Source organism: Equus asinus, chromosome 24 (genome assembly GCF_041296235.1).
Source record: "Equus asinus isolate D_3611 breed Donkey chromosome 24, EquAss-T2T_v2, whole genome shotgun sequence".
Lineage (NCBI taxonomy): Eukaryota > Metazoa > Chordata > Mammalia > Perissodactyla > Equidae > Equus > Equus asinus.
This window is the reverse complement of record NC_091813.1, coordinates 54,766,194-54,780,683: the sequence shown is the minus strand read 5'-3', so window position 1 is coordinate 54,780,683 and position 14,490 is coordinate 54,766,194. Positions and strand designations below refer to the sequence as shown.

At 37.3% G+C, this 14,490-nt stretch overlaps 1 protein-coding gene across 9 annotated transcripts in view; it reads left to right on the top strand.

The window, feature by feature from the left end:
• TBC1D32 (TBC1 domain family member 32) overlaps positions 1-14,490 on the top strand; it is a 178,783-nt gene that overhangs the window by 51,120 nt on the left and 113,173 nt on the right. For all 9 annotated transcript variants that reach the window (XR_011497821.1, XR_006519202.2, XR_011497822.1 and 6 more), the window contains one exon: positions 2,313-2,440. Coding sequence is in view for 6 of the 9 variants with exons in the window: in XM_044757205.2 (XP_044613140.1) it covers positions 2,313-2,440 (128 nt within the window). In the remaining 3 variants the exon portion in view is untranslated. The remainder of the gene's footprint in view (positions 1-2,312; positions 2,441-14,490) is intronic.

The following is a 14,490-nucleotide window of genomic DNA, read 5'->3' as shown; positions in this document are numbered from 1 at the left end:
TTTTAATTATGGAAGGCTGCCGTTGTTGTCTTGGCTCCCTCTCTTCCCAATAAGTTTTCAAATCAGTGCATTAGGATCCTGCCTCCACCACATCACTGCTGCTGCTTTGATTGCTGTTATCCATAACTTCCTAAATATCTAACTAGGGATCACTTTTCCTCCTATTATTTGCCTGATTGTTAACGCAGTAGACAACTTCTGAAGTTATATTTACTTGGCTTTCCTAAAGTCATTCTATTTTTTTTCCCTCCCTTTCTAACCCTTGTGTTACGTCTGAGGGCTTCATTCCACGTCCCTGCTGTCTTCAGTGATTCGGGACCTGTTTCCCTTTCTTTTCTGTCAGTACACTTTTCCCAGATGATCTTTTCCAGTCCCATGGATTAGATATAGAGTTCTAAATTTAGAACTCTTCAGCTTCAGATTTGTCTTTAGCTGCCTGCTGAACACTTTTTGGAGTTATTCCATGAGCAAGTCAAACTCAACATTTTCAAAACAGTGGTACATTTTTCTGCCTCTGCTTCGCTTCTTCAGGCTTGCTCGCATTTCCCTTTGTGGTGAGTAGGACTGCTGTAAATCTGGACTCCTTCCTCAGTCTCTTCATTCAATTTGTCATGAAGATCTATAGATTTGTTTTCCTTCGTATCTCTAAAATCTGTATATTTCTCTTTATCCTCACTGCTACTGCTTTCATTTAAGCTGTGATAATTCCTTGCTTGGAATATTGAAATAATTTCCTTATTTGTTTTTTTTCCAGTCTTTCACCTTTCTAGCCGATCCCCTATATTGCCACTAAGACTGTAACAATGCTTTCCTGCTTGTTGCTTGCTAGATAAATTTCAAACTTTTTAGCTAGATTTTTACCAAGTTTTCTGTTTTTTTGAGTCCTACCTATTTTATTTCCATATATTCCAGTTATAATAGCTCATTTGCGTTTTCTAAACAAGTTTGATATTTCACTATGTTTGTACACTTTTCCCCCATCCTGGAAAGTCTTGAACTTGGTCTACATGAAAAATTCCTGTCTTCAGACCATAGTTTATTTTATCTCTGAAATTTTCTCCCAGTTCTTCCTGACAAGGTTAGGTGTTTCTTTCTCTATATTCCCATGCTATGTATTTGTGTAATTGTCTGTGTATTATGCTGGAATTATTCTTGAGAGTGAAGAAGAGCCCTCTGGCACATAATAGACATTCAGTATTTGACTTAAGACATTCAGCCTCACCCACTGAGCCACTACTGTATCATTGACTCTGCTGGGTACTTGAAATATAGACGTGACAAAGACATATTCATTGCTTTTGAGGAGCTACTCTAATAGGAAAGGCAGACTATTAAACAAATAAAAAATTGAAAATAAAGAGCAGAGAGTTAAAAAATAATTTTGTGTGTATGTGTGAAGGAAGGAAAGTATTCTAGGCAGAGAAGTTGTTTTAAGAAAGACATTTAGTCTGCAAGTGATGGACCGTCTGATAGAGTTAGGACTTCTTCAGGTGAATGTACTTGGCTTATCATTAGTTAAGCTAACCCACTGAATTTGTTGGAATTTATTGGTTACAATGTATAGATACTCAAATTTATTATAGAGAATATGTGCATTGGCATCTATGCAGGTACAGGTAAATAAATAAGCCTCAGAAAAAAACAGGAACTTTAGTAAATTTAGGCTTCTATGTGGCTCCAGCATTAACTTGACTCTAGTTTTTAGTATTTGCTTTGTACTAATTTGTCATACACTGGCAAGGATATTTTTACTACTTCCATTGAAAGTCAAAAGTGATGAAACATAATTGGTTTAGTCTATGTTTTCTCATTATGTGACATCATTGGCTATTGTTGGCCTATGAATTGGCTTTCTTTAGTCAGACCTACAATTCATGACCAGTTCAGTTGCAGGAAGTGATGCTAACCCTTAGAAGGATGGTAGTATGTTAGATAGGCATGTATAATAAAATTAGACTGGATATACAAGAAGCCAGTGAGTTGGAAGTAAAGGCAAAGTGGAAATAAAGGAGATACTGCATTTGTCAACCAGAATTATATATAAAACCATAATAGAAGTAGCAATTCCTCCAACTGTCTTGATAAACAATAACTGGCTTAGGTAAAAAGTCTGTATGTGTTTGCCTCATCAACTGTGCTAGTAAGAGAATATAATGACGCATTTAATTCAGACATATTATTTCACAGCCAATCATTAACTTTCTTTTTGTTGTGGTAATATAACTTTATTAGACTACACTACCACCTTTGAATTTTAGTCTGTGATATGTTAGCCTGTCATACAATTGTTGTGTTATATTTTTAATGTATAGGTTGTTCCAAATTGCTCTGAAACAGCATTAATTCACATAGCTGATATTTTGGCAAGAATTGCGTCTGTAGAAGAAGGACTTATCTTACTTCTTTATGGAGAAAATATGAACTCTTCTGAAGAAAAAAGGTATGTGTTTATGTTTTAAATAATTTATGGAATTTTTACCATACAGTAGTCCCTCCTTATCTGCTGGGGGTACATTCCAAGACCCCCAGTGGATGCTTGAAAATGCAGATATTACTAATACTTATATATACTATGTCTTTTCCTATACATGCAAACCTATGATAAAGTTTAATTTGTGAGTTAGGCATAGTAAGAGATGAATGGTGCTTTGGGACCATTAGTAAGTAAAACAAGGGTTACTTGAATACAAGCACTGCATTACTGTGGCAGTCGATCTGATGACTGAGACAATTACTAAGTGACTAACAGGGTAGCGTATACAACATGGATAGACTGGAGGGAGGGTTAATTCACATCCTGGGCAGGATGGGATGGGACAGCATGAGATTTCATAATTCTACTCAGAATGATGCAGCAACTTAAACTTATGAATTGTTTCTGGAATTTTCCATTTAATATTTTCAGACTGCGGTTGACCGTGGGTAACTGAAACCTCAGAAAGTGAAAGCACAGATAAGGGGGAGTCTACTGTATTTTCTCAATCTGATTCACAGTTTCCAAAATATCATGCTATATGTTGATGAAAATCTGGATAACTATTCTAGGTACGGTTAGGTTTTCTGACCATCCCCCAATATATTAGATGATCTTCAGAAAGTTGAAGGAGTAACCAAGATTATGGACAATGCAGGCAGAGTAGGCCTTGATGTCTGTAATTTCAAAACAAGAATAGGCGAGTTCACTCTAGATGGGATCTTTTTGCTCCCTCAGACTTCTCTTCTTCAAACTTCTAAAGCCACACATGATTGATTCAAGTCAAACCATACAAAAATGCACAAAGGAAAAGCTAACTATTTTCTCATCTTCCTTCTCTACTCCCACTCAGTTCCATCTCCTGGCTTAACCAGAGGTAACATTTTGGTTCTACTTCTAGACTTTCTCTGCACTTGAAACTTATTCATATTCATAGAATTTTTATTTCTTCTTCACAAAATGGTATCATGTTTGTTACTCTGCAGTTTTCTTTTTTGTGTAACCACGAGCATCTTCCTAGGTGAATATGGAATGAGACATTATTTTTAATAGCTCCATAATACTCTTTGATTTGGCATTACTGTAATTTTCAAACTTTCCACCTGTTGATGGATATCGCATTATGTCTAGGATTTTGCCTCCATAAGTAATGCCACAGTAAGGGTTCTTTTCTTTATCCTGTTGATCTGATGGATTAAGTTAATTGATTTTTTTTTTAAAGATTTTATTTTTTTCGTTTTTTTCCCCAAAGCCCCCTGGTACATAGTTGTATATTCTTAGTTGTGGGTCCTTCTAGTTGTGGCATGGTGGATGGCTCCTCAGCGTGGTTTGATGAGCGTTGCCATGTCCGCACCCAGGATTCGAACCGACGAAACACTGGGCTGCCTGCAGCGGAGCGCGTGAACTTAACCACTCAGCCACGGGGCCGGCCCCTTGATTTTTAAATATTGAACCTGACTTGCATACCTAGAATAAATCTCACTTGGTTGTGGTATATAATTCTTTTTATACATTGTTGGATTTGATTTGCTAATATTTGTTGAGAATTTTTGTGTATATGTTCATGAGAGGTGTCTGTCCGTAGTTTTGTAATATCTGTGTCTGGTCTTGATGTTGTAATCCTGGCCTCATAATGAATTAGGAAGTATTGGCTCTGCTTCTGTCTTCTGGAAGAGATTGTAGAGAATTGGTACAGTTTCTTCCTTAAATGTTTGATAGAATTCACCAGTGATCCTATTTGTGCCTGTTGTTTTCTGTTTTGGAAGATCGATAATTATTGGCTCATATTTAATGTATATGGGCTTATTCAAATTGTTTATTTCTTCTTGTGTGAGTTTTGGCAGATTGTAACTTTCAAGGAATTGATCCACTTATCTAGGTTATCAAGTTTATGGGCATAGATTGTTCATAATATTCCTTTATTACTCCTTTACTGTCCATGGGATCAGTAGTGATGACCCCTCTTTCATTTCTGATAGTATTAGTAATGTGTGTCTTCTCTTCTTTTCCTTTAACCTGGCTAGAGGCTTATCAATTTTATTGATCTTTTAAAGAGAGTAGCTTTTGGTTTCTTTTTTTCTCTATTGATTTCCTGCTTCTAATTTCATTGATTTCTGTTCTGGTTTGTATTTTTTGCTTCCTTTGGAATTAGTTTTTACTTTTTCTAGTTTTCTCTGGTGGAAGTTTAGATTATTGATCTTTAGGTCTTTCTTCTTTCTAATATATGCATTCAATACTATAAATTTCCCTCTAAGCACTGTTTTTGCTGCATCCCACAGATATTGATAAGTTGTATTTTCATTTTCATTTAGTTCAAAATATTTTTAAACTTCTCGGGAGTCTTTTTTGACCTATGTGTTGTTTATAAGTCTGAGAGCATATTTTGTATGATTTATATTCTTTTCACTTCATTTTAAGGTGTGTTTTATGACCCAGAATGTGGTCTGTCTTGGTGAATGATCTGTGTGAGTTTGAGAAAAAGGTATATTCCACTGTTGTTGGATGAAGTGTTCTATAGATGTCAACTATATCCAGTTGGTTAATGGTGTTGCTCAGTTCAGCTGTGTCCTTAGTGACTATCTTCATGCTGGATGTGTCAGTTACTGACAGAGGAGTGTTAATCTCTAACTATATTGGTCAGTTATCTATTTCTCCTTACAGTTCTGTCAGTTTTTGCTTCATATATTTTGAGCTGTGAGGTGTATACAAATTAAGGATTATCATGTCTTCTGGAAAATTGATCCCTTTATCATTATGTAATGCCCCTCTTTGATAATTTTTCTTGCTGTGAATTCTGCTCTGTCTGAAATTAATATAGCTGCTGCAGCTTTCTTTTGATTTTCAGCGTGGTGTATCTTTCCCCATCCCTTTACTTTTAATCTGTCTTTGTTCTTATATGTAAAGTTGGCTTGTATAGACAACATGTAATTGGGTCTTGTGTTTTTTTTTAATCTACTCTGATGGTCTGTCTTTTAAGTGATATTTTTAGATTGTTGACATTTAGAATGACTATTGATATAGGGGATTAATATGTACCATATTTGTTACTGTTTTCCATTTTTGCCCTTGTTCTTTCCTTTTTTTGGTGATCCACTCTTTTTCTGCTTTCTGTTATTTATTTTTTTCATCATGTGTGTGTTTTAGTCTGTTTACATCTGGGAACATTTTGTCTTTCTGACAATATTCACACAGGACCAAGGTCTTTACGTGGCTCACCATTTAATCCTCACCGCAGCTAAGGAGAGGGCCTTTGTGGTCATCTCTATTATATAGATGGAGACTTTGAGGCTTGGATTTCCTTAGCTTTAATTTAGTATGGGGGGGTGACTTTTTTTTCTTATTTTCTTTATTTTTGACCCATTTCACACTGATTAAAATTTTATTTTTTCTACCTACGAAAGTAATACAGACTCCTGGCAGTGAGCAGGAAGGAGGAAGGTAGAATAGTAACTAAGTTGAGCATCAGCATGGAGTGAGGTTAGGTGCCTGAGCCCTGGTTCAGACCACTTGGGTTCGCATCCCAGCTCCACCACGCAGTCATGCGCTTCTCGGTGCCTGAGTCTCCTCACCTGTGAATTAGGGATAGTCAGCACTGCCTGCCACACAGGGCTGTTGAAACTTTAAACTGCGCCTCACAATGGTAACGCAAGGGTCAGCTTTTAGTATGCACACACGTGTCTTATAAAGAGTAGGCTGAGTGCTGGGCATGGTGTTTTCTTCAAGTACCTAACCTAAGTTTTGTAGAAGGTAAGCTTCTGAACTCCCACCTATCTCGGGTAGAATAAATAATTTTCTTACTTGGTTGATGGCTTGGCTGAATGGAGACTGAAGACCTGGTTACATTGTCTTCCTGCTCCACTATCGCCAAGTCTGATGTCTGAGTTTCTTCTTTTTCAGGAATTTTGTTTTGCCTCTGAAAGTTTCTAGGACCTGATGTTTCATGAGGGTGTGACTTGCTCTAGGTCTTTTTTTATTTTCTTAGGTGTTAGCTGGACAACATTAGGCTGAAGACTTGCATCCTTTGACATGAGGGACTGCTTCTGTTTTGTGTTTGATCGTTTTTCTGTTTCTGCGTTCTCTTTCTGGTGCGCCTGTGACTTGGAGGTTGAATTTCCCTGAGTGGTCCTCTGGGTCCCTTAGCTTTTCCCTCATAGTTCTGCGTTTCAGTCTCTTTGTTTTGCACATAGAGGATGTTCTTGAATTTATTTTGACAGTCGTTTTTATTTTCCAAGAGCTCTTGTCCTTAGTTTGGTATTTTTCAAACTTGTCAAATGGTCGAATGGACTGGGTTTTCCTGCTGGGGAGCACATGCCTGGCTGCCAGATCCTGTCACCCAGTGCAGGAGGGGCCATCCTGGTCCAGAATGCTGACTTCCACCCCTCTGACTCCTTGTCTAGTCAGGCACCATGTGGCTGTCCTCACCCGCACCTGGTTTCCACCTCCAAGCCTCTTAGGCTTACCCTCTCCAGAACAGCTCTGTCCAGTAGAGCTTTATGCAGTGATGGAATGTTCTGGATCTGCACCATTCAGTAAGGTTGCCACTAGCCACTTGCTGCTGTTGAGCACTTGAAGTATGGCTAGTGTGACCAAACTGAGGTGTAAATTTAAAAATTAAAAAACGCTAAATCTGGCTACTGGCAATGATATTCACCTCTCTAGAGAGTAACCCTCCAGTCTTCTACTAGGATCGGGAAGGGGCTATAGGCTGGAAGACCTTAGACCACTCCACTGGTTTTCAAACCCACCTACCTCCTGTCCTTGGCTCTCCGTGGTGCCTCAGACCTCTGGGCTTGGGCTGTGCCTGCTGCTGCTGAGTTCTGCAGCTCCGCTTCTCCCAGGCTGTTCCTCAGTTACCATGTGTCTTGCTGCTTTCCCTCTTTTGAGTCACTGCTGACATCTTTTGGCTGTTCTTGTTTCTTTTCCTTTTTTTCATTGTGGGTTTACATCTCTTGATTTCTTGATCCCTATTTTTCTGGGGCTTGATGGGAGGGCGCTGAGATAAACAGTGGTTTAATCTGCCATGAATAATCAGCTTACTTGGTCTTCTGTTCTTGCTTAATGGCTGTGATATCTTTCCAAATCCCTTTGCGCCTAGTAGTGAGCTGTTCTCTTCTCTTCTCTGAGTTCTCCCCTTTCCTCTCAGATCAGCTTTTCTGTGTAATTTGATCTTTTCATGTTGCTGGTTCTGTCCATATTTAAGGCAAAATAGATGTAGATGAGGGCTCCTCCATTTATTTTTTAAGTTGGAGAGTTTCCAGCTAGACCTTTCCTGAACAGGATTCTGATTGGCAGCTCTGTGTGGACCAATATGGTGAGTTGATGAGCAGCTTTTCTGAGGACAAGTGAATTGCTGGGAGTTTCCTATCATATTGGGGACATTCCAGATGCCAGAATAAAGAAGGCTTTTATCTTGGATGTTCCTTTCTCCCTCTGGAGAAGCCTTTACTTGCCCTCAGTATTTGTTCAGAGTTTTGCCCTGGGATAAAAGCTGCTCATGCTCCTGAGGTGAGTGTGAGTTGTGGCAGTGGCAGACCACAGACCCCTCCTCACCTGGGGCCCCGCTGCCCTTGCTGACTCTGAGCCCAGAGCCTTGCTGTGGGCTCTCCTGCTCTGTGGCCCAGGCAGGGCATTCACACTGTGGGTTCCCTGCCGGTGTGATCTGGAGCTGCTCTCTCCCTGTCTGCCCTTTCCCCAGCAGTCTTTAAAACCTCTCTCTCTTCCCATTCTTGCCACTGTTCAGGAGTTTTCCCTTTTGTGCACCTGTAGTGTTATTTTACTGAGTTCTCAGGAGTAGTGGGATGCAGATGTGTGTGGACACGTGTCCTCCTTCCCTGGTTTTAGTTGAGCGTTTTATATAATTCCATTTTTTTCTCCTCTCTTAGCATATCAATTATACTTCTCCTTTTTATTCTTCTTAGTGGTTGTCCTTAAGTTTGTAATATTTAAAACTTCATTAGTCATAATTACTGGCATGAAGTCCTCTTTCCTATAACAGTACACCACTTAACAGATAGTGCAAGAACCTTCTAAGATTATTCCCAGTTCTTCCCTCCTGTCCCTCATAACACTGCTCTTTCATTTCACTTTTCCTTAAGCTTTAATCACCAAATATTTTTTGCAGCTATCACTTTGAGCAAACTTATCTATTAGGTCACTTAGTAATAGGAAAAATAAAATCTTTTATGTCTTCTTCATGAAATATCTTATATACTAGCATTTTTTTATTTCAGTAGATAGTCCTAAAAAAGGTATTGCTGAGTCAGAGGGGCATGTATATTTTACATTTCATAGATACTGCCAGATTATTTTCCAGTGTTGTAGGATTTTACCTTCTTGCTGGCAGTGTATGAGAAGCATGGAGTGCCCTTTACATATTCTTGTCAGGACTGTATAGTAGATTTGACATTGTTTTGGCAACCTAATGGGTGAGAAATCTTGTTTTCATACATATTGACCTGACTCTTGTTGAGTTTTAGCATCTCATTGCTCCTATGGAGACATGGTTATTGGCTATTTCCATTTTGTGATAGTAGTGTTCCTTTCCATATCATTTATCCATTTTTTAGTTTGATTTTTTTCATCTGCTCAGATTTATATATGCACACAGTAAACTTGCAAGGCTTATTGTAAAAAACAGCAGTTTCTTTCTTGTTCTTCAGAGGTAAGTACTTTCATCTGCCATTGATGTTTCCTTTAGAGTTTACTTCTGTATCATTAAACCATGTGCTTATAATACTTCCTGATTTTTAGTTTAAGGCATTATCCATTGATTCATCTCTCTTTCCGCATGACCCCCAAAATACACACACTGGTCTCCCCCACATCCGTGCAATATAGTGAATAATAGCCTTGGCTAGAGTCATACTGTATCCATCTTAAGAACAATCTTCATGGCCTAGCCATGTGATTACTTTTCTTTTCTTTTACAACTACTTGTTTTCTCTGGAATTAATAATTCTCTTTCTTTGGTTTGTTGGCATAATTTTTAATGTACTTAAATTTCACTGCATTGCTATATCATCCACGTGGTCTTTCCTAATTAATTGTCTTCTCTCAATATATTCAAATACTAGACAAATTCTATCAATTTAATTTTATGGAAGACTTTTTTTTAAAGCCTTCTGACCTGTTTTATTCAGGACCAGTTGCTGCCTTGGTCTGGCACATAGCTTTTATGCTGCTAACAACCTTTATCCTCATTATGGGGTAGCTTTATATTTTTCCCCTCCTTCTGGAAGCTTTTCAATCTTCTCTTGGCTATTACTGTTTGAAATTTTATGATGATATCTCTTGATGAAGTTCTACTTTTATCTACTCGATGTACATTTTTAATTTGAAGATTTATGTCTTTCCATTTAGGGAAGATAGCTGGATTATTTCTTTTTTCTCTTAAACTCGTATTATTTGGATTTAGACTTCCTTATCTGTTCTATTTTCTATGCCTTGCCTTTTTTTTTTTTATTTTCTAGGAAATCCTCAACTTTATTTTTCAGTCCTTCTGTTGAATTTGAGATTTTCATTTCTGAAGTTGTATTCTTCTTTTTAGAAGAGCACATTCTTGCTATGGCATCCTATTCTTTTTTTTTTTTTTTTTTGGTGAGGAAGCTTTGCCCTGAGCTAACATCCATTGCCAAGGTTGAAGAAGATTAGCCCTAAGCTAACATCTGTTCCAGTCCTCCTCTACTTTGTTTGTGGGATGCCTCCACAGCATGGCTGATGAGTGGAGTAGGTCCATGCCCAGGATCTGAACCTGCAAATCCAGGCCACTGAAGCAGAGCACATGGAACTTGAATCACTTGGCCATGGGGCCGGCCTCTATCATCCTATTTTTGTTTCATGAATATACGTTCTTTTACCTCTATGAAGGTAATGAAGTTCTCATTTCTCATTTTCTTTTGTCCTTTCAAGTTGATTTTTGTATTTGTTGTCTTGATCCCTTTTTAAATTAGAGATTTCTTCAAATATGTAAAAGTCATTAAAAAGCTGCTTGAAAACTGCAGAAAAGTGGGCCTTGTCACCTGTGGCCTTTACTGTAGAGGAAGCTTGCTGTGTTATTGTTTGGGGAACCTTTAATATCAGTAACTTTAGTCTTTTCTTTGTTCTGGTCAGATTCCATAGAGAAGGCTCTTATAGTAGCTGCATGAAGAGAGTATAAGCCTAGTGGGAGAAGACAACTGGGTAGAAAAGGTGATGGGTTTCAAGCTTTACTATATAAACTTTGATTTAATCACATGGGACCGTCTATGTTCTTGACCTCTGCCTACCTTCCAAGAAGTGCACTGGAGTGGTTGCACAGAATGTGGTAGGGAATCTGGAGGTCAAACTCATTCTTTTTTTAAAAAAATTAGTTTAATTAATTTATGTATTTTTGCTGAGGAAGATTAGCCCTGAGCTAACATCTGTGCCAGTCTTCCTGCACTTTATATGTGGGTTGCTGCCACAGCATGGCTAACAAATGGTGTTGGTCCGTGCCTGGGATCTGAACCTGTGAACATGGGCCACTGAACTGGAGCATGCCAAACTCAACCACTAGGCCATGGGGCTGGCCCCGCACATTCATTCTTAAACTGACTTTCAGGCAACTCTTCTGTTTTCAGTCCCACTTTTAACCCCAATTCCGTAGATATTTGGTGCCACCAATTTGAGTTTTTTGAGAAGTTCTATGAAATAATTGTGTTGATTCTCTTTTCTACACTGGTTGATGATTTGGTTTTTCCAGGTCCTGAATTACTCCTTGTTGTTCTACTTTCTAGGTTCCAAAACTTTGTTACTATCACATCCTTTCTTCTTGTCCTTGACAGCTATAAAAGCCTTCTGAAAATTGTTTAGTTTTGCACTTTAGTATTTCAGGAGGAAGCAGATGTGAATGTGTGTTCAATCTGCCATATTTAACTGGAAGACTTTTTCTTACCTGTATATAACAATTCTTTTTTAAAATTAGGAAGTCTCTTTGTCATGAATTCCAAGGTTTGTTTTTATTGTCCATCACTTCCCTTTTAAGTTTTTTCCGGCTGTATAGATATAATGTAATTGTATGTAGTCAAGTTTTTTCCAATCATTATCTTTATGATTTCTAGGTTTTTTCTTTTAGCAATCTCCCTCACATTGAAGTTAAACAAATAAGACATAAAATGTCAGAAAGAATTTCTTCTGACTCCTCATTATGCAGTACTTAAGAGTTTCTGATTAATTATATTAGCAAAAGATTGGAATCTTGAATGTCTGTTAACAAGACGCTAGTTGATTAAATTATGTTCACACAACAGAGTGCTTAGCAGCTGTAAAAAGGGAGTGAGGGCTTTTTGGTGTACTGCTGGGGCATTATCTTCAGGATACACTAAGTGAAAGAACAAAACACAGAAGAATGTTCATAGAATGCTACTTTCTGTATAATAGAAGGTAATATGAATAAATCATATTTATTTATATTTTTCAAAAGGGAATGATGAAAAGATAAACTGAAAAGTAATGACAATAGTTTTAGAGGAAGGGAGAACAATTTGTGGATAGGGAGGTGTGGGTGTAAGACATGTAGGGTATACCTTAATTGTACCTAGATTTGATTTTGGAACCATGTAACTTTTACATACTAAATATAAAACAAAGTTAAATTTTAAAAAAGTCAAATTAAAAAATTCAAACTGATGGAAATAAGTGAATTTAACCACCAAATAGTCAAGTTAGTGACATACCCATGCAGAGAAAAGAATTACTTCAAGTGACCTAAGTTGATTGAACATTTATAGTGGGATATATTCTAAGGTAAAAAAAATCATTGAAGTGGAAAATCATCAATCTTAAACTACTTTGTGTATATTTTGGAACTATTATGCACATATTCTAAGATGAAGCAAATATCAGTTAGCATCATAAGGAACTAGAATTTCAATATAAGAGGAAAAAATAAAAAAGGATAAAATTAAAGAAGTTAAACTTGAATTTTATATTCATAATGGAAATATAAGTCTAAACTTATTTTTCTTAAAAAATTACTTTTCTTAGCACTACCACTGGAAAGGCCTAGAAATAATGACAACCCCTTAACCTTGAACTGGCATCCAGATTGTGGTCTCTAAATATCTCTTTTGCTCTAAGAAGAGGGTGGGATCTTTGAAGAAATTGCTGTTTCTAGGTTGGGCCAGAAAATGTGCTGGGTGATCCTGGGATATCTTAACTATTTTAGACATTGAGGAAATATCTAAGACTAGTAGGATAGTGTCAAAAGTACCTCCAAGCTACCAGAAGGGGCCTCCTACTGATTTAAGGTGGGAAATTTGAAGACCAAGAAAATAATGACTGTGATGGATCAAAGTACATATAAAGTACATAAAGATACATGGTTTTAAAAAAGGTACGAAAATTTAAAAAAATTTTAAAGACGACCTTGTCAATTACCTATTGAGGTTGTGATGGTACCAATTCATTACTTTGCAAATTGATAAAAAAAGATTCAAGCATTTTTTCCAGGCTTTCCTGTACAAACACTTTTTTAATATAACTTTTAAGTTCCTGAGGATAAAGTTCTTCATAGAAAATTTTAGCTAGTAAAACACAAAATAAATAATATAATTAGAGAGTCACCATTTGGTAAACCCTAAAGAAATAGTAGATTTAGGAAATGATCATGAATTGATGCTAAAACCTTTAGATGAAAGGCTGGTGGGAAGGACTTCCTACTGGGGAGTTCAGGCTGATACCATCTGATGGACTGAGTTTTAGCACTACTAAAACTGGGCCAACCAGACATGTGCCTTGTGATGTGATGCGAGAGGAGGTTCACAGCAGCAGCCACCTCTGGAGTTATTTTGCCAAGAAAAAAGATAAGTAATTGAACTTACATCTAATTAAGTTTCTCGATCTAATTATCACTTTATAGGAAATATGGGGAACTAGAGGAACGTACTAAATGATACCGTGGTGAAGCAATTATCTAAATAAAGAATGGACGGGAAAAATAACTCCATTTCTCCAACGAATCAGTGATGTGGGACAAAGGAAAAGGGGCCTAAATAACTACAGCAACCTGCTGCGCTCTGTGGGCCTTGTTTGAATTCTGATTTGAATAAACCTATTGTAAAAAGACAACCTTAAGAGAGTCAGGGGAATTTTGACATAGGCTGTCAGATAGTAAAAAGTTGTAATGAATTTTGTTGGGTGGGGTATTAGCATGTAACATAGAAACATTTATCAGTTAGAGATGGACACTGGGTAAAATGATATGATTTTTGGGATTTATCATATTATACTCCAGTAGAGGGCGAGGTCAGGGAATAAATAAAACAAGACTGGCAAAATGCTGTAACTGTTGAAGATAGATGAGGAGTACATGGAGAGTCAGTACCTTATCCTGTCTACTGCCTATTTTATTTTTTTAAAGCCAGAAAAACTAATGAAAAGTGTGCTGTTCTGAAGCCAGACAGCCTGGGTTTGAGTCTTGGCTCCAGCTCTTGCTAGCTGTGTGATATTGTTCAAGTTACTTAACTTCTGTAAGCCTTAGCTATATTTTCTTATCTCTAAAAATTGAAGAATAATATAGCTGCTTCATAGGTTTATTGTAAGGACTAAATAAGTTAATACACTTAAAATACAACATTGCCTGGCACTTTATAAACATTTACTGTGTTCTTCTTTGTCTATTATTATTATTACTATTAGAGTGTCCCAGCCTTTGAGTTAGGGGAGCTAAGTCCTGTTAATGGAATAGGAAACGTATAACAAGTGCTAGGAATGGAGAACTCAGCATTATGTTTTCACTATAGAATCAAGCGAAGTTATGTGTGGCCCTGGACCCATGATGTCTATAACCCTGTAAGTGTGTAGTCTTGTTGCTTTTTCCTATCCATATGTTCTTTACTCTTTTCTACTGAAACTGCTCTCATTATTAGACAGCTGCACGTGGGTAGGAGCAGGAATATGGAGAAGTCAGAGAAAAGCTAGAGGAGGACAAAAAAGGAACCAGCCAACTGAAGTTTGTGCTAGGCCTCCTTTTTGCTAGTGCTCTATGAAATAATGATTTA